General features: G+C 37.3%; 1 protein-coding gene across 5 annotated transcripts in view; it reads left to right on the top strand.

Annotated features, from left to right (window-relative positions):
• NPAS3 (neuronal PAS domain protein 3) overlaps positions 1 to 19,663 on the top strand; it is a 964,678-nt gene that overhangs the window by 296,133 nt on the left and 648,882 nt on the right. For 4 of the 5 annotated variants that reach the window (XM_025271190.3, XM_025271193.3, XM_044933430.2 and 1 more), the window contains one exon: positions 11,308 to 11,552. In XM_025271190.3, coding sequence (XP_025126975.1) covers positions 11,308 to 11,552 — 245 coding nt within the window. Of the gene's footprint in view, positions 1 to 11,307; positions 11,553 to 11,660; positions 11,712 to 19,663 lie in introns of all 5 variants that reach the window. The other variant, XM_044933428.2, reaches the window with a different exon arrangement.

Genomic DNA, 19,663 nt, shown 5'->3' with positions numbered 1-19,663 from the left:
AAAGTATGTTGTCTTTTCAGACTGTTGGCACCATTATTCTCAATTGTAGTGTTTAAAGAAAGGGTGACCACTTTATGTATTTCATTAAAAATGCAGGCAGTTATAATATAAATGTGTTCATTGATGTCAAGTAAATGGGTGTGCTATTTGCAGTATTCACATGATCATAACTTTCATTTTTTAGACTTTAAAATCTTCAAACTTGTCAAAGCCTGCTTTCTCCTTTCCAAGTTTCCCCTATCAGGCTTGAAAGTTTTCAAAATCTTTCTTCCACTTGGTCGTGCTTTCAAAAGTGTTTGAAATCACACTTAGAGAAAATTAAAGGAAAAATGAATTTTCCCTCTAGAAAAGGTCATTTGAATTTGAATTCCAGAGCAAGTTATTTTGGGACTTAGAGCAATTAACAGCAAATTTATCTACTCCAAATTGAAATATGTTTATATACCTGAAAAAGGGGGGTTATTGGACATTTTATTAGTGAATTAATGTTTTTATAACAATTGTGATGGAAATTATATGGGTGATTATCAGTTAACTAAAACTTTATCCATGACTTAATAGTCATATAATCAGGTGAAGGGGACTCATGACTTTATTCCTGTAGAGGCAGTGCAGTGCAGTGGTGAGAAGGACGTAAGGATGGAGTCATCTTGCCAAGGTTCAGATTCCATTTTTAGCTGTCAGTGATCTTGGGCAAGTTACTTTCTCTCTCTGTGCTTTGGTCTTCTTATTTATGAGATGGGGGACAATCATATTTCCAGGGTGACCAGCTGTTCTAGTTTGCCCAGGCCCATCCTTCTTTTAGTACTAAAAGTCTAGGATCCAGGGCAAGTTCTCTCTGAGACAAGAAAACTCCTAGTTTGGGGGGATGAGGGCAGAAAGTTAGAAATAGAGCATAAATATAGTGGCCCCCCAAAACAGGGGATAAAATAGCAGTGTTTTAGGGTCAGGTGTATATAGTGGAGATGATCTACTTTCCATAGATGCTGTTACTTCCCCTGTCCATCCTTGCTGATATTGACAATGGTGAATTAAGTCGGGTAATGTTTAAAATACTTAGAGCCTGAAACTTAGTAGATGTTCAAAGATGTTTGTTTTCATTCAGTGTTACTATGATGTTAAGGTTTATGCTTCTTTTTGATGTTACTGAATAATATTAAAAAGCAGAAACAGCACATGTGCTTTCCTGTCATTGATATGAAAACTAAAACTATAGTCCCTTGGAGTGATAGAAATCCCTTTGCATGGTTAGTAAAATGTCCTGCCATCACAGAGTGCCCACCATTCCTTCTCATTTTTGCCTTTCAGCGGAGATGCTCTGACCCTTTCAAATATTTAGCAATAGACTTCCCTCTCAATGTGTGCTCACGACTTCTGTTACTGCTAATGGAAGTTACACATGTGTGCTCACCAGGATGAGAAAGGCCTTTATCCCATGTCGGGCAAAGACCCGTGATCCTGAATCTCTTTCTAAACTTCAGACCTGAAGAGAGCAGTGCAGGGAATTGCTGCTTTCTCACTATATTAGCTTCTTCAATTTCCTTTTAATTGGAGCCTGCAACCCAGAATCTTGTAACTTCAGGGGGATGAACAATACAAATTAAGATCTGGATGCTTTCCAGGAATGGCTCAGCTCAAAGAACAGTTTTTTTTTTTTTTTCTTTTAACACAGTTGTGGCTATTCACAAATCGCATGCAGTTGCCTAATGAGTCCGTATTTGCTTCTGAGGTTTCACATTTGCAAACTATACTGCTGAGAAAGTAAGTGATGTGTTCACCCACCTCTGGTGTGAGCTGACTGATTTCATGTACAGGACAGATAAATACTAGAATAGTCAAAATTCTAAACCAGTAGCACAGAACCTTCAAATACAATATCTTACCCTTGTTCAGGACATTCATTTCTCCCCAAGAATTCTTTCTAATGTATAAGACTTCAATTTATGTTTAAGAACTAGTAAACTATAGCAGTTTGACAGCCATTCACACTTAATTCTGTGCATTAAACCAACAGCATTCTTTTCCACAAACATCCATTGTTAGGACAATGCTCTCAGACAGAATTTATGAGAAATGGAATTATGTTACCAAGGAGATAGCATTTACTATAATGAAGAGTAGATCCTAGAAAATGGCCCCTTTTACAGCAGCTCAGAGCAGAGCCACAAAAGCAATTGATTGGTCTTGGCATTTAGTCTTATATCAGCTGTGTCATCCATAGCTTCAGGAGTGAGAACACTAATCTAAAGTGACATTTCTGTTCTGGCGGGCTTTTCTGCCCTGATGAAAGCAATTACTTCATTCCTAAATGATAATTTGCAGGAGTTTCAACCACTTTAATTGATAATTTTTTTTTTTGTTCTGAGTTCAATTGTGAAGTGATTAGCTGATTTGGTAAATAGAAATTTAAGGTGTGAAATATACAAGTTGCTCCAAGGTAACGTGCTATTTATTGGGTGGAGAGAAATTACTTGATAAAACTGCAGTTTTTTTGTCATCATTATGGAACTGCCAGTTGGTAGCTTAAAGTTCTGGAGGAAAATGAAGAACAAAACACTTTGATTCAGGAGGTTTTTGGCAGACACCAAAGCATGCAATGAATAGTTGGGTCTTGCTGTGGTTCATTCAAGGGTTATTTGAATCAAGGTGAACACTGGTTGAAAAGGATTGTGCGGACCTCTCAGCTTTCTTTATTACTATTCTAATGACTCATTCTGGTATTAAATCCTCTTACTTAAAGTGTTAAGAATAAGAATGCTCATTGGCTAAAACCAATTAATTTAATTATTAAGTTCAAACATACACAAGGCATTTTCTGAAGATGAGGGAAAGCATTCAGTGGAATGGCTTTAATTACTCTTTGGATCTATTTTACCACAAGTCAAAAATAGGTCATGGTTATTCAATCAGAATATATCATAGTTTAAAAATTTTAAAGATGCATCTTGATTTTAATACTTTATTGCATGTTAGCAGTTGCACATGTTTTTGACAATGTTTTTAAGCAATCAATTTCATGATATTTTCTTACATGCGGGAAAAATAATGGTAATTTCACTTGTTAAATGAGAAAAATAAGGCAAGAATGAAGGTCAAACTGATTTAGCACATCAAACAGTCTTTGTCAGCCAAGCTTAATATATCCTGAGTTTGTGGAACAAATGAAATTTTGCTGCTATGTTACACTTTGCTTCCAAACAACCATTACAACTGGTTTTATATATTGTGTGAGCATCAGACCATCAAACAGTGCATCTTTACTGACGTGTTGCTGCAGCGATGATCTACAGCAGCAATCTGCCATTTATATAAGGGCAAAATGTGCATCTATATTTAGTTGTGAAATTGGCCTATTATACTCTTGATGTTTACAGAGGCTAACATAAATTAATGATGACAGCTATGAGCAGTGCATTAGTTAAGCAGCAGAGTTCTTACCTTGAACTTGAAGGTTCCAGTTTTAACTTCCAGTATGTACTATACTGCTTTCTTCACACATTAAAGGAAGGTTTCTGAAATTATTACCCTTTCTTGAAGAGCATTAAAAGATTTCGGGTTGGGAGTTATGTTGTACATAATCCTACCAGATAACAGTTTTTTATGCATTTCTCAATTATATTACCTTGTAAGAAAGGTGGTATTTACAATCATGGGGGAAAAATACTTCTGAAAGATTTTTATTCTTTGCAGTAGACTGATTTGATTGACTTTGAACTCTCTGTGATGCCAATGTGTGGTGGACTATTTTATTGAAAGTAATTAAGGAAGGGCAAGCAGTGCTTATAGAATCTTTACTGTACTTTTTCCCTGGGAAGCTGCCTCATTCAGCTCATGTCAGGGCCGGTGTAGGTACTGGAGTAACTATAGATTTCACCAGTAACTATGACCAGAGATCTGACAAGTATGCAGGTGTTCAAAGGTTCATGAGTTAAAATGCTGCAGCCTTTGATGAATTTTTGATGGCTGCATTTTTAATACAGGTCGACCTTCTTCCTTTGAGGCTGCATGCCAGATTAATTGATAAATAGTAGAAGTCTAGTGCTGGATTCTCCTAAGCAAAACAAGTAGGAAAATCCATAAAAAAAAAAAACAAAACACCTGCCTGTCTGGCTCCTTAGAAGTACTTTAAAAAGGTAAAATTTAAAGTGGTTTTTACCCTACTTTTCCTTTCCCCTAGAGTTAATGACCAAAACCTGCCTTGTTCTTTTATAAAGACTAGTTATTGTAGTGTAAAAGTTTACATGAAGGTGTTAACTTTGAGGCTTAGAGAGAGGATTTTTATGTAGAGAGAGTATGGATCTGTTGATAATGTCCATATAAGAAATCATTCCATAAATATAAAGTATTAAAAAATAGCTGATAGATATCTGGCTGTGAAGAAGTCGTTGAATAAGAAACATTTGACTAAGGTGACTTACTTCTGTTGGTTCCTCCATGACAGTTAATATTTCTGCTCTGTTATATTCTGTAAATATCCAACTGTATTGTTTCTGTAATCACTATCACCATTTCTGTGAAGTAGGAAACCAAAGAAATTGAATTTTGCAAAGCTAAATTTGACAAACCGCAAGAGACAACTTAGTTCTTTTAATGAGTCATCACATCCAAAGTTACCTGTTTTTTCCACTATGGACAAGTGTCCCAGTGAACAACTGACACCTTTATCCAACTCTGAGACAGCTTCAGAGAGATAGCATGTGCTAAGTCAATTTCATAATATTGGCTTTATGATAGTGGCACTGCCTGTGTTTTTTTTTTTTAAAGAAACAACAAAACTTTCTTTTACCTTTTTTTTTCCTGTCTCATTTCTGGCTCAAGTAGAGTTTCACGATTCAGCCTTGCCCTCAGTATGGAGGCTAGAACTGGAAACTGCTGTTGTCCTTCCAAATTTCTTCCCTGCTCCAAATGTTCTGGGTGAGCTCTCCATGGTCCTGGATTTGGAGCTTTGCCTGACAGACAGAGCTTTCAGATTTGGGATGTTTTGGGAGATGCTTTGAAAGATCTTCTTCCTGCTAGGAATACACATATACTCTCTCTGATGAATAATTATCATTGCAATTTTGAAGTCTTCCATAGAAGCTTTCACAGTCTTCCTGAGTAACCCACCCATTCCCTTGATTACTGTTTGGATATTCATTTTTCTCTCTAAACAAAATTGCTTGTCAATTTTGAATGTCAGTTTTTTCTACTTTAGGGAACTAAAAAATGATCCTTTATTATTCTTAGCATAGGAAATAACTTATTTATAAACATTTCATCTTCCATTAATGAGACATGCATTTTTTATTTGAACAAGTCATTGAGTATACCTATAGTAAAAGACAGGTAGACCTAGGCGTAAGGAGGAACATAATGAAAAATCAATATCTCTGCAATCAAGTAGTTTTATTTCACTTAAGTACACGGTGTGGTATGCCAGAACCAGTAGAGGGAAATATTATTGGTGAGAACACAGTATAAATTATAAAGGACCTCAAAGCATACAACAGTTAGTGTGACATGAGCTTGGGTTTTGATTTAACACATCTTATACAGTATTACTGTGTCCTAGGCACCACTATAAATATTTTTTTAACTACCTCAGTTAATTTTAACAGGAGCCTTATGAAGCAGTATTATCATCACATATCACAGGTGAGAAACTGAGGCAAAAGATGTTAAGTAAGTTGCTCACATTTACTAATTATTATGTAATTAGTCATAGAGCCAGGATTTAAGCACAGGCTCTGGGATTCATGCACTTACCCTCATCTCCTGCTAGTGTGGAAGACATGCTGAGAGAGGCAGCAGACAGAACTTGAAGAAAGTGAGAATCATGAGAGAACATGGAAGCATTTAAATAAATAGGCAATTTTAGGGTTATCACCAAGCAGAAGTCAGCCCTCTGATTTAATTTCTACTGTCACTATATGGGAAGTAAAATTTGCTAAAAAATGAAAGTCGTAAGTGGCAGTAAAGAAAGGAGTTTGAGAAACAATGAGTAAAAAACATAGGTATTTAGAATTACAGAAACTATAGCCTGAATGAAAAATAGTGATAGGTAGATGCTACTAGTTAAAAGAAAATTGTAAAGAATTCTGGAGGAACAAGGTGGTGATCAGATGTGGTACTAAGATTAAAACAGTCAGGCTTTTTCCTAGTATAAAGTTATTATCATAGTAGTCAGTGCCTATAGTGACTTTCCTGGTGGCTCAGATAGTAAAGAATCTCCTGGCAATGCAGGAGCCCTGGGTCAGAAAGACCCCCTGGAGAAGGGAATGGCAACCCACTCCAGTATTCTTGCCTAGAGAATTCCATGGACAGAGGAACCAGCGGGGTACAGTCCATGGGGCTGCATAAAGTTGGACAGACTGAGCAACTTAGGTTCTCACTTTCACTTTCCATGTTTATGTAACATTTACAGCATGGCAGTTGTAATATATGTCAAGGCATTTAGCACTTGACATATATTAGCTCAATTACTCCTTTGAAGATATTGTGAAGTATGTTCTACTATAATGTCTGTTTCCCAGATGAGGAAATTGAGGTCCAAAGAAGCCGAGACTTCTGTCCAAGATTGCCAGCTAGTAACTGTGTGATGCTGTGGACATGGAGCCCCTGCTCCAAACATCTGTGCTTCCAAGAAAGCTTAAGTATAGGTTGACTACATTTAGGCATTCTTCAGTCTTATTAAAATTCTTTGTTGTAAAGCTCTAAAGGAGACTCTACCATGTTTAGAGTTTACAGACTATCTTAACTGTTGCAATATAGAACTGTCCAAGGGAGGTTCACTTCTTTATAGTCTATAATATATTACTATGAAATTATCATGTGAGCTATTGCAGTGGTCCCAGAAGATTTGCCAAATGCTACTTTTTTGTCATCCTCATGATCTAAGATGATAAAATTGAAGTTCAACATAGTGACTTAGAATTATAATGTCTACAATGGCCAAAGTGGATCTCAGAATTCCTTCATTGGAACTCTTTCCATGAAACACACAGCTTGCCAAAGGAACTTAAAATACATGGAGGATTCAAAAAAGAACTTTATGTTTAACAAATACTGACTGCTGAATCTTCATTCTTAGTAAACTCTTTTTTGATTGCTTGTTAGGTATATGCTTAAAGGTATAACTTTATAAATGTGTAAAAATTGCTTAAAGATGTTGAGTGAAAACATACATTAAATAGTATTATTTTTTACCAAGGATATTTTTAGGATAAGTTAATTCTAGCAACATCAATGGCAAAAAGAGAGCAGAATCCAGCTTTATAATCCTTATAAGAAGAAATTCTATATGTTAGATCATTATTCTTTTGGATGGAGTGATGGATCCCTTTTGAAAATTTAAGAATCTTTTAATAAACCCTCAAATATATATATATATGCATTATTTTGGATATGATTTTCAGATATGTATGTGTGTCTTTGAAAATGGTTGTTGATTTGCTGTTGGTGGTAATTATTAATGAAGATGATACTGTTGTCATCACAGAGTTAAAATTTTGATTTGTGGAGGATTTTCTCTTATTCAGAGTCTAAGTGGAAGAGCATTAAAGTAGTGGGAATTTTGGGCTCAAGAAGTAACTTACTACTTAGTCATATTTTAGGTGGCAGAGATCAGGCAGTAACATTTACTCACAGTCAATCCATTCTTTCTCTAGTATTTAGAAATGCAACTGTAATGTTTTGATTTAGAACACAATGTACAAATGCAAATTTAGGTTAGGTTTTAATGTAGTCCTTAATTCAGTTTGAGAATTACTTCTAACTAGGCTCTACTTCACAAAAGCAGGCAAAAGATTAATCCACAATCTGTCATTGTCTTAAGGTCTTTAGCTTCATCTATTGTATCAGTATCTCCATAACCTTTATAATCCTTTGACTGTATTTTATTGCTGTTGCCCTCAAAACCAATTACTACTTATTACAGACACAGTGCCCTCATTCTGGAAATCTTCTGTACTGTGGTGTCTGCATAATGATGTGGTGGGGAGTCATGGAAACCCTTTGTTATTAAGATTATGGACAGGAAGATTACTCCAGTAGGGTAACACAGTGTGTGTAAAGAGATTTTTTTTTTTTTAAAGGGGGGGAGTGATAGAGAAGAAGAACTGATAAGATAATATATAGAAGCACATAAAGTAAGTGCTATTTTAGAAAAGCCAAGTGTCAGAGGGCAGTATTTAAGCGAGGAACCCCAAAGCATTAGTGTCCATATACCCCACCTTCCCTGAGTGGACAAAAGACGTTATCTCCACTCTGCTTCACCCTTGGAGCCCACTGGGCTACTCCCTGTGATCTTTGGCTTTTCTGCCTTAGGATTAGTTTTTTTCCTTAGGTTATGGATAAGCCCATACAGTAAATATCAATTTCAGAATATTGCTTAATCCTCTACTGACTTCAGGTGAATAGAGAAATTCCCATTATGAATGTTAGTAATATTGATTAGGTATCAGATGAATCCATTTGTGACCACTGAATGACATATATAAGGAAAATTACATATAACATCCATGTGAAACTTCTGGCAGAATTGACCTCCTGAATTATTACCCAATTGCAAAATGAGTCCCTGCTCCATTATTGACCAAATGGCATGTTTTATTTGGCTTGCATGCTTTTCAAAAATGCCAATTAGTTAACATAAGCTTAAAATGTAATATAAACTTGGAAATACTATGTAAAAATTCAGATTTTTTGTTTACTAGAAACAGCAGTAGCTGAAATCTGGCAGCACATGCAAGCCTTCCCCCAAAGCAGCACACACAAGGCAAAAACTGTATACGCTTTCCTTTGCCCGGGCTGTCATCCTCCAGTTCTCCACAGTCAGCATCAGGCCTCTTTACTCATTGACATTCCCTGCCTTAACCCTGCAAGCCCTTGAGTTAGCAGCCTTGCTCCAGAGCTCCATCATAGTCACTTATAGGACCAAAAAAAAAAAAATTATATATAAGTTCAGCCCACCTTCTGGAGTAGTATTCGATTATGAGAACACAAAAAGAGCAAAGCACTGAACTTGAACCCCTGCACTCTACAAGTGGCAGATAAAACACGTCAAGTGACATCGTTCTTTGGGTGCAGCTGACTTAAATGGTGTTAGATAGATTACTTTTATTATATGGGGGTAGAGGAGGGCTATGAATCATTGTTTTATCCTAAGATGTTGACATAGATTCAGATTTTACTTGTACTTGGTTAGACTTTAAGGCATCTCTTACTTCCGTGTACCTAGTTATCAATCAGCCACATTGAGCATTTGAATAATTGAATGGAGGTCAGCTAAAATTTTGGGAAACAAAATGACATAGCTTTTCCTTATAAATTAGTGATGTTTCCACTGAAGATTATCCCCAGAGATATCAGGACAAAGATTTGTCACCTGTGACTGCTTTGACTCTGAAAATGGTAGTGTTAATTGGTCTAGTTCTGAGAAATACATTAACTGGCTAAGGGCGAATATTTTATTAATGGAGCGAACATGAAACCTGTTGGGCTATTAGCCTAGCAAGTATTTGACCCAAACATCATGGAGTTACTTAAATTACATAGATACTCGGTAAAACACCTGAAGTGTCTGCAGTGAAAACAGTTTTCCACTATGAACAATATCAGATATGGTCTAAGGTAATATGGAATGTTATTGCTCATATTAAGAGGTTGAAGCCATACTACTCGACTCATTTTGACCTGTTCCTCTGGTCTTGCTCCTCTTTCTTGATACTTTATATTGGGGGAAACCAGGATGCTAGATTCAAAGAGTTTAAATGCTTTCAAAGCCCAATAAAATGGATACTTATATATGATGTTAATAATACCTTGATACTCTAAATGCCCAATTATTTATCATCACAGTCTGATTTTGAATTTTATTTGTCATCAGACACAAAACAGAACAATTCAGAGTAGGTGGATTTCTCCTGTCAGATGCTCACATATAACTTCAATTGTGCCAGATTCTGCCCTCAGCAATGCGAGCAAACTTCAAACAGAAATGTGCATAAATAGTTAAAGGAAAATGCTGGATCCCACCTGTTGCCTCTTCTGTGAAGTAATATGTCTATAATGTTTATAAATTTTAATAACCCATACGGGGCTTTATCTTTCAACATTAAATTTATATTATTTTAAAGTTTGACTTTTCTGGGTGATATATTTTATTCTCTAATATCTTAGAGAATCTATCCATCTATGAATGTATGCTCCTTAATAAAGAATTAAAGTATTCTCTTATCAACCAATTACCAGTGCATTTATAAAGTTCCATTGAAATCATCATTTTCAATGGGAGTTTTTCTTTATCTGACTGAAGGTTATGATTTTTATTGAGGGCTGGAAGCACATCAGCATTTTATTTGTTAATTCTGTGAACTGTGTTTTTGTTTAGCCTTTGTTCCTCGAGATGGTAATAGAAAACATTTTTTAAAATGTGTCCTTTTGAGGGTTTAGTCTTCCCTGGTGGCTCAGATGGTAAAGAATCTGCCTGCAATGAGGGAGACCTGGGTTCAATTCCTAGGTCGGGAAGATCCCCTGGAGAAGGGAATGGCAACCCACTCTAGTATTCTTGCCTGGAGAATCCCATGGACAAAAGAGTCTGGCAGGGCTACAGTCTATGGGGTCACAAAGAGTTGGACATGACTAAGCAACTACACTTTTGAGGGTTTAAGATCCCAGAGTGCTAATAGTTGAATGAACAAAGCCATTAGCTTAAAAATAGATCTATAAATGGGCTTCCCAGGGGGCTCAGTGGTAAAGAATTTGCCTGCCAGTTCAGGAGACATAGGAGATGTGGTTCTATCCCTGGATAAGGAAGATCCCATGGAGGAGCAAATGACAACCTACTCCAGTATTCTTGCCTGGAGAATCCCATGGACAGAGGAGCCTGGCAGGCTGCAGTCCATAGGGTCACAAAGAGTTGGACACAACTGAGCATACACTCACACATGCAGATATGTAATTATAATCACCATCTTTTAAATTGCTCATAGCTGATAATAGCAAGCATCACCTGTAAATCTTATGTCTCAAAAACAATGACTATATCTCAGTACATGGGTAATTGGAGGGAAAAACTTAACAAGCAAACTGTTTTTACTCATTGCACATGAGTTTATGGCATATAAGCCCAGAGGTAGAATTTATGGTTTTAGTAGTCTTTGTCTGGAACTCCTTTTACCGTGGCCCTGAAATTTTGAAGAAAATTTTGGTAGATTTTGCTGGTTGCGGGGAGGGGCGGGCGCAGATGAAGTAAAAAGAAAAGCAGTGTTCGTCTGATTGACAGAATCACACGTTCTAAACAGCACTTTTTCACTTCTTTGATTCCAGTTTACAAGCATTGAGAAAGGAGAAGTCCCGGGATGCTGCCCGGTCCCGCCGGGGAAAAGAAAACTTTGAGTTCTATGAATTGGCCAAGTTGTTGCCTCTTCCTGCAGCCATCACTAGTCAGCTTGACAAGGCCTCCATCATTCGACTTACAATCAGCTACCTGAAAATGAGGGACTTTGCTAACCAGGGGGACCCTCCATGGAACTTGCGAATGGAAGGCCCTCCACCTAACACATCAGTAAAAGGTAAGGTTTCAGCCTCTGTTGATCCTGGAATGTGGTCTGTTGGTGTCTCTGAGATGAAACGTTTACCATCATCCTCTCTTCTTTTCCTGCATATCAAATCCTTTAAAGGGATACAATTGTGGAAATCTGAACTCTGCATGAGAAAGACACCATGTGAAGGTGAAATAAACCTCTTCTATTTCTATTTTATTTTCAAAAAGTCTGTCAGCCTAAATATTCTATCGCTTTAGATAAGGTTTCAGGGAAATGAGAATGGAATGACTTACATTAAAATGTTTCTTGGGTTTAACTTATGTTATGCTAATACATGCAAATTATTATTAAGTGGTGGGTGGTTAAGAGAATACTTGGTAAAGGTTAGGACTAACATTTTCTGATTTTAGTTACCAAAGAGAGGCAAGGAGCAGAGTACAGTTGTAGCAGGCATTTTGAATAATGGTTTTATTGACTAACAAAGTGATCAATCTATGTATTGTTTCAACTCTTTATATATAATGCCTACAATTTATAAATATAAACATGTATTTATGCTCCCAATCTGAATGTACTTACCCTTAAAATTTATTAAAACTTTAGGTCTTTTTTACCCTGATACTCAAGAGGGTTATTTTCTTGCATGCTCTTGAAACATCTAATAACTAATGAGATTTTAAGTATATGAATATGCATGCATGTGTTTATTGATGTACATGTGGTGTTGGCCACTGATTTTCTTTAACAATGTATCACTCAAGGCATGGAATGGGATCTGTTGGTTTTTCTGCTTTAACTTTGTATCTAGGCCCTTGGTGAGCATGGAATAACTGGACATGGGATGGAATTGCAGGCAGCCTTCTCTGGGGGAGGAATTAGATTCTTAGCTATGTGATTATACCTTGATGAGTACCTGTGAAGTCCCTGTATTCTTGGCTGTTGTAGGGAAGGATACTGGGGGAAGCTATAACTTCTTATAGGATTCAAATAAAATGAAAGTTCAACAGCAGTGACTTGATAATTCTATGCTAAGAGGTGTAATCATATGTATGTAGGTACCTGTGTGAATCTGTTTGCATCTTTGTTATCGTTACTTAGGGATTCTGTTTCTTATGCTTATTAGAGAAGGAAAATTTGAATGCAAATTGTAACAGGTTATTTTTCTCTAGGGCAGAGGTTGGCATACATTTTCTGTAAAGGCCATATATAGTAAATATTTTAGTTTGAGGGGAATACTCAACTCTGCCATTGCATAATGAAATCAATCATAGACAAATATAAATAACAAGATATGGCTGTGTTCTAATAAAACCATACTTGCAAAGCAGGCAGCTGCCACCAAGTTTGGCCCACAAGCCATAGTTCACAGACTCCTGCTCTAAGTATAAGAATGACATTTGAAGGTTGAGAAGAACATACAACACAGATAGTTCTCAAGGGCAGGGTGTCAATATGAGGAAGCACATGACAAATAGACCAAGGCACATTCATGCTTTCCTTACACAGCCCTTCTACCCTTAAGAATGTTGATGTGAACTTGGTAATATACCAGTCCATGTTCCAGATACTAAAATGGGAATTTTCCAAAGCTGAGGATGTGAGTATAATCCTAGTAAATACTTAAGAGTTTATTTAGTAGGTTGTCTTTGTGTTTATTCCAAATCATGTAAGATGAATGGATACATGTAGCAGGTTAGAAATCACAAAAGAATATAAAATATATTCTTAATCTTTTTATTCAATTTGAAATACATTGACTGAGGAACTTATATTAACTTGTTTAACATAATTATCTTTTACTTCCATCTTTTCTTTAAGAGAGTTGGTAGTTTATAGGCTTCCTTGGTAGTGGTTACTGCCAAAGTAGAAAAGTCTAATGGTTCCATGGTCTGTCTACTCTTCTTGCTCTTGTTTAGTCGCTAAATCATGTCTGACTCTCTTGTGACACCCTGGACCATAGTCCACCAGGCTCCTCTGTCCATGGGATTTCCCAGGCAAGAATACTGGATTGGGTTGCCATTTCCTTTTCCAGGGGATCTTCTTGACCCAGAGATCACACCCACGTCTCCTGAACTGGTAGGTGGTTTCTTTACCACTGAGCCACCAGGGAAGCCCTGTTCATTCTTCTACAATGTGATAATTCTGCTTGCTTTTGGAATCATGGCCTTTTAGAGATGCATACTTATAGATAATATAGAACTAAGCCCTCATTTTACAGGTGAGGGAAATGATGTAGAAAGGGCTTACAGTTAAGTATTGCTGCTACTAAGTCGCTTCAGTCGTGTCCGACTCTGTGCGACCCCATGGACTGCAGCCTACCAGGCTTCTCTGTCCATGGGATTCTCCAGGCAAGAACACTGGAGTGGGTTGCCATTTCCTTCTCCAATGCATGAAAGTGAAAAGGGAAAGTGAAGTCGCTCAGTCGTGTCCGACTCTTAGCGACCCCATGGACTGCAGCCTACCAGGCTCCTCCATCCATGGGATTTTCCAGGCAACAGTACTGGAGTGGGGTGCCATTGCCTTCTCCTACAGTTAAATATTAGAAGATCTAAAATTAGAATCCCATTGTTTTGCTTTTCTGTCTAGGGCTCTTTCAGATATTATTTCTAGCAATAATATTTGATTTCTATCATCATCATCATTTGATTTCTATCTCATCATCCAGGTGAAAATGCTCTTAGCTTTGGACTATGGCTAATAATTCATTTTTCTTTTGTGACCTCCAGTCAACTTAACTATGTAAATACTAATGATGAAGATGGATTAAAATAAGATAAAATACTGTCTCTGCTCATAGGATAAGTTCAGTCTATAGAGGAACATGGTGATGTCAGTGAGAAAAGTGGGAAGATTGGAATTTATATACCAGACTTTATTATTTAAAAAATTTTATCCAGATTATCACAGATCATCCAGTTGGCACATGTATATTCCCTCTATTAGAAATCTGATGATAGTCTAGAACTGAAGTCTATACTGTACGAAAGTAGGGGACTTGATACTGTTTACTCTGGCTCTCAAAGGTTGCTAGGAATGCAATGGGCGCTTTCAGTAAGCTGGTTCTGCTGTACAATATATGTATATTTTATTGCTTTCCTCTAGTTCTTTAATGCAAACCTGCTACTCATTCTGATCAAACATTCATGAAACAACAACATCAAAAGAAATTCATTTTAATTTGCTAAGGTCTTCTATGTTGTGCCCTTGAAGAAGTTCATATGGATAAACAAGCTTATATAAATAGCCTGCAGCATCATGTGAAGTGCAGTTCATAATCCAACAATAAAACAGTAGACATTATACTTCGTGCTTCTCCAAGCAGTCTCTTGAATAAACCTAAAGGCATTTGGAAATTTATATGAAAAGTGCTTACATGATGTAGGCAGCATCTTTTTAATGTGACGAGTTGTTCATGTTAATAATTAAATTTCAAAGCTTAAATTTAAATTTGTCCCAAACAACTATATAGAAATTTAATTATTTTAATTTACTGCTTCAGAAAGGTTCTTTATTCTGCCCTGTGTTCATCATATCTTTTCTTAAAAGTCTATAAAGGTTGATGAGTTTGTTTTGTGATGCCCATTGTGTACAGATTATTGCAAGTTATGCTTGCAGAAAGCACACTCAGGTGGCATTGTGTAATATGTCCTGAGTCAATTACTTCATGGAAATGATATGTTAAGCAATTGGAAGGTAACAGATAGTTTTTTTCCATTATTTTAGAAATATCTCTATTGTTATAATACAGATCAAATCTACAATGAACATTATGCATTATTCAAGAAATGACCAGGCATTCTCAGCAGTGTTTCAGCTAAATAACTGATGATTGTAACCTTTAAAGAAATCTCATTGTGGTGACTGTTGGTAAATCACTTCTCCATTCATAGTAGTCTCTGTTTAGAGGCTATCTAGAAGCCATTATATCTTTTATTAATCTTCAAAGCAATGGCTGCTGATTTGACATTTGCTAAAACTAGATAAATTTTCTGTCTTTCTAATACCACAGACTTCAGTCAGTTTTTGGAGTATATCTGTGTCTGCTGCAACTCTGTTAATCCAGGAATATTTACCACTGTAAGCATAAGTTTTATTTCACTGTAAACATTGCAGCTTTTAACAACAATTTTCCTATATGTGTAACAGGCCGCAATCTTACAGTATGTAAAATACAAGACATATTTAGCTTATGGAAGGGAACAGTTGAAAACTATGCAAGACAACTCGTGATTGAAATCGACTGGACATATTAAGGAAGAACTTGAATATTTTCATGGAATTTCCTTACACTATTTCAAGTATCTATGTGACTTAATGTAGATGTTTCTGAGAGGAGAAACTTTCAGGTCTTTATTTAAGCAACATAGAATCTATTCTTAGCCAAAGACCATACTGTTACTTAAGCAATGATGTCTAGTGGATTCATTTGTTATTCATGTAGGGTAAATGAATATAGGACATTCTTCAGAATAACACTGAATTACTACTATAATGATTGTCTCTGAGATATGAATAGTATTTTATAAAATGGTTCTAGTTCCATAGAAGGTAGAGATTCCAAGACAGGCTGAGTGATAGGCCTTCTTGGTTTAAGCAGCTCAAAGGTCTTGATTTCTCTTCTGGCATTTTGCTGTGTGCTGACACTGTTACCTCTCCCAGGTGACATTCATGTTTGGGGGCAAGTGTCATATTCCTTGTTATTAAAAAGTCATGTAAAATGAAAATTCTTAGAAGCAGTACATGGCATGTATATCAACCTGTGGTAGTCTTTATTTTCAAACAGCTAAATGCCTAATGGTGACTCCTTTGGTTCTGAAACAGAGCTTCCTATCACTCTTCCCTGGTAGCTCAGCTGGTAAAGAATTCACCTGCAATGCAGGAGACCTCCGTTCGATTCCTTGGTCAGGAAGATGCCCTGGAGTCCACCCACTCCAGTATTCTTGGGTTTCCCTGGTGACTCAGATGGTAAAGAATCCACCTGCTCTGTGGGAGACCTGGGTTCAAACCCTGGGTTGGGAATATCCCCTGCAGGAGGGCACAGCAACCCACTCCAGTATTCTTGCCTGGAGAATCCCCATGGACAGAGTAGCCTGGCAGACTAGAGTCCATGGGGTCACAAAAAGTCAGAAGCGACTGATTAACTAAACACAGGATAGCCCTAGGAGAATGGGAGGGAAGATGGAAACTTGGTTCCTGTTCTTAACTCCATTACCCTCAGTAGACTGAGAGCCTGACTGTCTAGTTTAGACTCTTGTTTTATTTGCCTCATCCCAAGTGAAGAGGAACTCAAAAGCCTCTTGATGAAAGTGAAAGTGGAGAGTGAAAAAGTTGGCTTAAAGCTCAACATTCAGAAAACGAAGATCATGGCATCCGGACCCCCCACTTCATGGGAAATACATGCGGAAACAGTGGAAACAGTGTCAGACTTTATTTTTCTGGGCTCCAAAATCACTATAGATGGTGACTGCAGCCATGAAATTAAAAGACGCTTACTCCTCGGAAGGAAAGTTATGACCAACCTAGATAACATAGTCAAAAGCAGAGACATTACTTTGCCAATAAAGGTTCGTCTAGTCAAGGCTATGGTTTTTCCTGTGGTCATGTATGGATGTGAGAGTTGGACTGTGAAGAAGGCTGAGCGCCGAAGAATTAATGCTTTTGAGCTGTGGTGTTGGAGAAGACTCTTGAGAGTCCCTTGGACTGCAAGGAGATCCAACCAGTGCATTCTGAAGGAGATCAGCCCTGGGATTTCTTTGGAAGGAATGATGCTAAAGCTGAAACTCCAGTACTTTGGCCACCTCATGTGAAGAGTTGACTCATTGGAAAAGACTCTGATGCTGGGAGGGATTGGGGGCAGGAGGAGAAGGGGACGACAGAGGATGAGATAGCTGGATGGTATCACTGACTCGATGTGCGTGAGTCTCAGTGAACTCCCGGGGTTGGTGATGGACAGGGAGGCCTGGTGTGCTGCGATTCATGGGGTCGCAAGGAGTTGGACACGACTGAGCGACTGATCTGATCTGATCTGATCTGAAAGTCAGTGGTGGCACCACATGGAAACAGAACCTTCCAAAATCCAAGCTGACAATGCTCATTGCTGTTTATTTTGGTAGCAGGTGACAAGTTTTACTAGTATATGGAAATATGCTATGATAAAATTGCCTTTCTGGGCTTCCCTGGTAGCTCAGCTACTCAGCTGGTAAAGAGTCCATCTGCAATGCTGGAGACCCAGGTTCGATTCCTGAGTCAAGAAGATCCCCTGGAGAAGGGATTGACTACCCACTCCAGTATTCTTGGGCTTCCCTGGTGGCTCAGACAAAAAGAACACATCTACAATGCAGGAGACCTGGGTTCAGTACCTGGGTTGGGAAGATCCCTGGGTTGGAAAGATCCCCTGGAGGAGGGCATGGCAACCTACTCCAGCAATCTTTTCTGGAGAATCCCATGGACGGAGGAAACCTGGCAAGTCATAGGGTGTCAAAGATTTGGACACAACTGAGCCACTAAGCACAACTGCCTTTTCTTAGATATGCTTTTAGGAAGGATCTTTAATTATATGCTATAATCCCCTTATATCTTTCTGACAAAGTTATTACTTCTGAAAGAAGTTCATTTTTTTTTTTTTTGGTGTTAAAATTATCTTTATCCTTTTAATATTTTTCATACATACAAGTTTTATTATAAAATTATAAGCTCAGTTTATGAAACTTATAAAAGTAAAAAGATAGAAAAAATTCACCTATAATGTTACCACCCAAATACCATTGATAATATTTTGATGGACTTTCCTTTCTTCTGTACATGTTAAACAAAGGTTAGCTTTTAATCTTATTTGCACACACAATATCTTGTATCCCACCCTTTCCACTTAATATTCATGAGAATTTCTCATTGTGCACATGTTTTTTAACATAATTTTTCATGGTTGTATAAATAAATCATTATATGAACCACTTTTTTTTTTGTTTGTTTTTTTTTTGTTTTAATTTTATTTTATTTTTAAACTTTACATAATTGTGAACCACTTTAAATCTTTTTGAGACACAGTAGTAAGTGAATGAATGAATGAAAAGTGAAAAAATGAATGAGGTTTCCCTAGTATCTGTTATATAATTCATTTCACTGTTTTTCTTTTGTTGTTTACAATTTGGCAAACAGTGCTACAATGAACATCTTTGTGCATGCTGCGTTTTAGTGGGTTCTTTTTTTAAAAATTAATTAATTTATTTTATTTGGAGGCTAATTACTTTACAATATGTAGTGGGTTTTGCCATACATTGACATAAATCAGCCATGGGTGAACATGTGTCCCCCATCCTGAACCCCCCGCCCACCTCCTTCCCCATCCCATCCCTCCCCTCAGGATCATCCCAGTGCACTGGCCCTGAGCACCCTGTCTCATGCATCGAACCTGGACTGGTGATCTATTTCACATATGGTAATATACATGATTCAATGATATTCTCTCAAATCATCCCACCCTTGCCTTCTCCCACAGAGTCCAAAAGTCTGTTCTTTACATCTGTGTCTCTTTTGCTGTCTCGCATATAGGGTTATTGTTACCATCTTTCTAAATTCTATATATATGCATTAATATACTATATTGGTGTTTTTCTTTCTGACTTACTTCACTCTGTATAATAAGCTCCAGTTTCATCCACCTCATTAGAACTGATTAAAATGTATTCTTTTTAATAGCTGAGTAATATTCCATTGGGTATATGTACCACAGCTTTCTTATCCATTCATCTGATGATGGACATCTAGGTTGCTTCCATGTCCTAGCTATTGTAAACAGTGCTGTGATGAACATTGGGGTACACGTTTCTCTTTCAATTCTGGTTTCCTCGGTGCGTATGCCCAGCAGTGGGATTGCTGGGTCATATGGCAGTTCTACTTCCAGTTTTTCAAGGAATCTCCACACTGTTCTCCATAGTGGCTGTACTAGTTTGCATTCCCACCAAGAGTGTAAGAGGGTTCCCAGCACCACCTGTTAGATTGTCTTTTCTCCATTGTATAGTCTTGCCTCCTTTGTCAAAGATAAGGTGTCCATAGGTGCATGGAATTATCTCTGGGCTTTCTGTTTTGTTCCATTGATCTCTATTTCTGTCTTTGTGCCAGCACCATACTGTCTTGAT

This window comes from Bubalus bubalis, chromosome 20 (assembly GCF_019923935.1).
Source record: "Bubalus bubalis isolate 160015118507 breed Murrah chromosome 20, NDDB_SH_1, whole genome shotgun sequence".
In the NCBI taxonomy this organism is placed as follows: Eukaryota; Metazoa; Chordata; class Mammalia; order Artiodactyla; family Bovidae; genus Bubalus; species Bubalus bubalis.
This window is presented reverse-complemented; position numbering and strand designations above follow the sequence as displayed.